This window comes from Etheostoma spectabile, unplaced genomic scaffold, assembly GCF_008692095.1.
Source record: "Etheostoma spectabile isolate EspeVRDwgs_2016 unplaced genomic scaffold, UIUC_Espe_1.0 scaffold310, whole genome shotgun sequence".
In the NCBI taxonomy this organism is placed as follows: Eukaryota; Metazoa; Chordata; class Actinopteri; order Perciformes; family Percidae; genus Etheostoma; species Etheostoma spectabile.
In genome coordinates, this window is record NW_022605582.1 from 54447 (window position 1) to 55909 (window position 1463).

A 1463-nucleotide genomic window follows, 5' to 3' on the forward strand; every position below is an offset into this window, starting at 1 on the left:
GATTTCACAGCCATTATTTACAGTGTAAAACCACAAAGGGATGGATGTTTGGGTCCTAAAACGCAGGAGTTCATGTTCTGGAAGAAGTTAAGGAGAAAACACGAGACTTTCACCCAAGAAACGGGGGTACCATGGGAGGACCGCCAGCTCACGGTGCTCTGTACCCGGCTCACAGACCCCTTTTGTTGGCTAAATTTACTTGTAAAGACCGCTTAACCAAACCGTCAAATGACCGGCATACAGTCGCTGTTATTTCAATTTCGTACAATACTAACCCGCTCATGAGAATGCATGTAGAATGACTGCAGTACATATACTAATACAGTATATACAGTTACATATACTAGAAAACGTCATCATATAAATAGGAAATGTTATGTTTAAATGCTGATATTATGAGATTTGACCTTGTTTCAGGTTAAGGAGCGCAGGATGGAGGCCTGCGCCTACGCAGCCCTTGGGGCCACTTACAGACTAGTGCAGAAGTACGACAAAGCTCTGGGCTACCACACCCAGGAGCTGGAGGTGTACCAGGAGCTGGGCGACGTGTCGGGGGAGTGCAAAGCCCACGGCCACCTGGCAGCCGTCTACATGGCCCTGGGGAAGTACGCCATGGCCTTCAAGAGCTACGAGGAGCAGCTGGAGCTGGGTCGGAGGCTGAAGGACCCTGTTGTGGAGGCTCAAGTGTACGGCAATATGGGCATCACCAAAATGAATGTAGGTGTGATGGAGGAAGCCATTGGCTACCTGGAGCAGCAGCTGGCCACATTACAGCAGCTGAGTGGCAACGAGGCGATGATGGACAGGGGCAGGGCCTACGGGAACCTGGGGGACTGTTACGAGGCTCTGGGAGACTTTGAGGAAGCCATCAAGTACTATGACCAGTATCTGTCGGTGGCCCAGAGCCTCAACCGCATGCAGGACCAGGAGAAGGCCTACAGCGGCTTAGGCAACGGACACAGGTAAGTAACGCTCAGCTATCATTGGAAAAGAGCTTCTAATGTCCTTCACTGGTCTCCGTTCAGAGCAACTGGATCTGTTGGTCTATTTCGTTAACTGTCTATGGTATAGCTCCATAGACCTCCATTCATTCTCCACTGTCCTGTGATCAACCCCTAGTGGACCTCTGGTGGAACTGCAACCAGTTCAGAAGCCGGAGGTATCGGGAGAGTGGAACTTCTTCCTTTATTAATAATTTCTTTGGTGCAGCAGAGGCCCCCCCCAATACACACAATTAGGTCTCCATGGCAACCTCTTTTATTTCTCTTAGGGTTAGGAGGTTAGGGTTGGGGGTTATGGGGTTAGGGTTAGAGGGTTAGGAGGTTATGGTTGGGGGTTAGGGTTAGGGGTTAGAGGATTAGCATTATGGGTTAGGGTTAGAGGATTAGGGTTAGGGGTTAGGGTTAGAGGATTTGGGTCAGGGGTTAAGGTTAGAGGATTAGGGTTAGGGTTAGAGGATTAGG

The 1463-nt window shown here is 49.8% G+C and overlaps 1 protein-coding gene across 1 annotated transcript in view; it reads left to right on the forward strand.

Moving 5' to 3' along the window:
• The window catches only part of LOC116686064 (tetratricopeptide repeat protein 28-like), a gene marked incomplete at its 5' end in the record, with an annotated part of 133170 nt that overhangs the window by 47217 nt on the left and 84490 nt on the right, over positions 1–1463 (forward strand). The window contains 1 exon segment of the mRNA XM_032510998.1: positions 418–962. Coding sequence (XP_032366889.1) covers positions 418–962 — 545 coding nt within the window.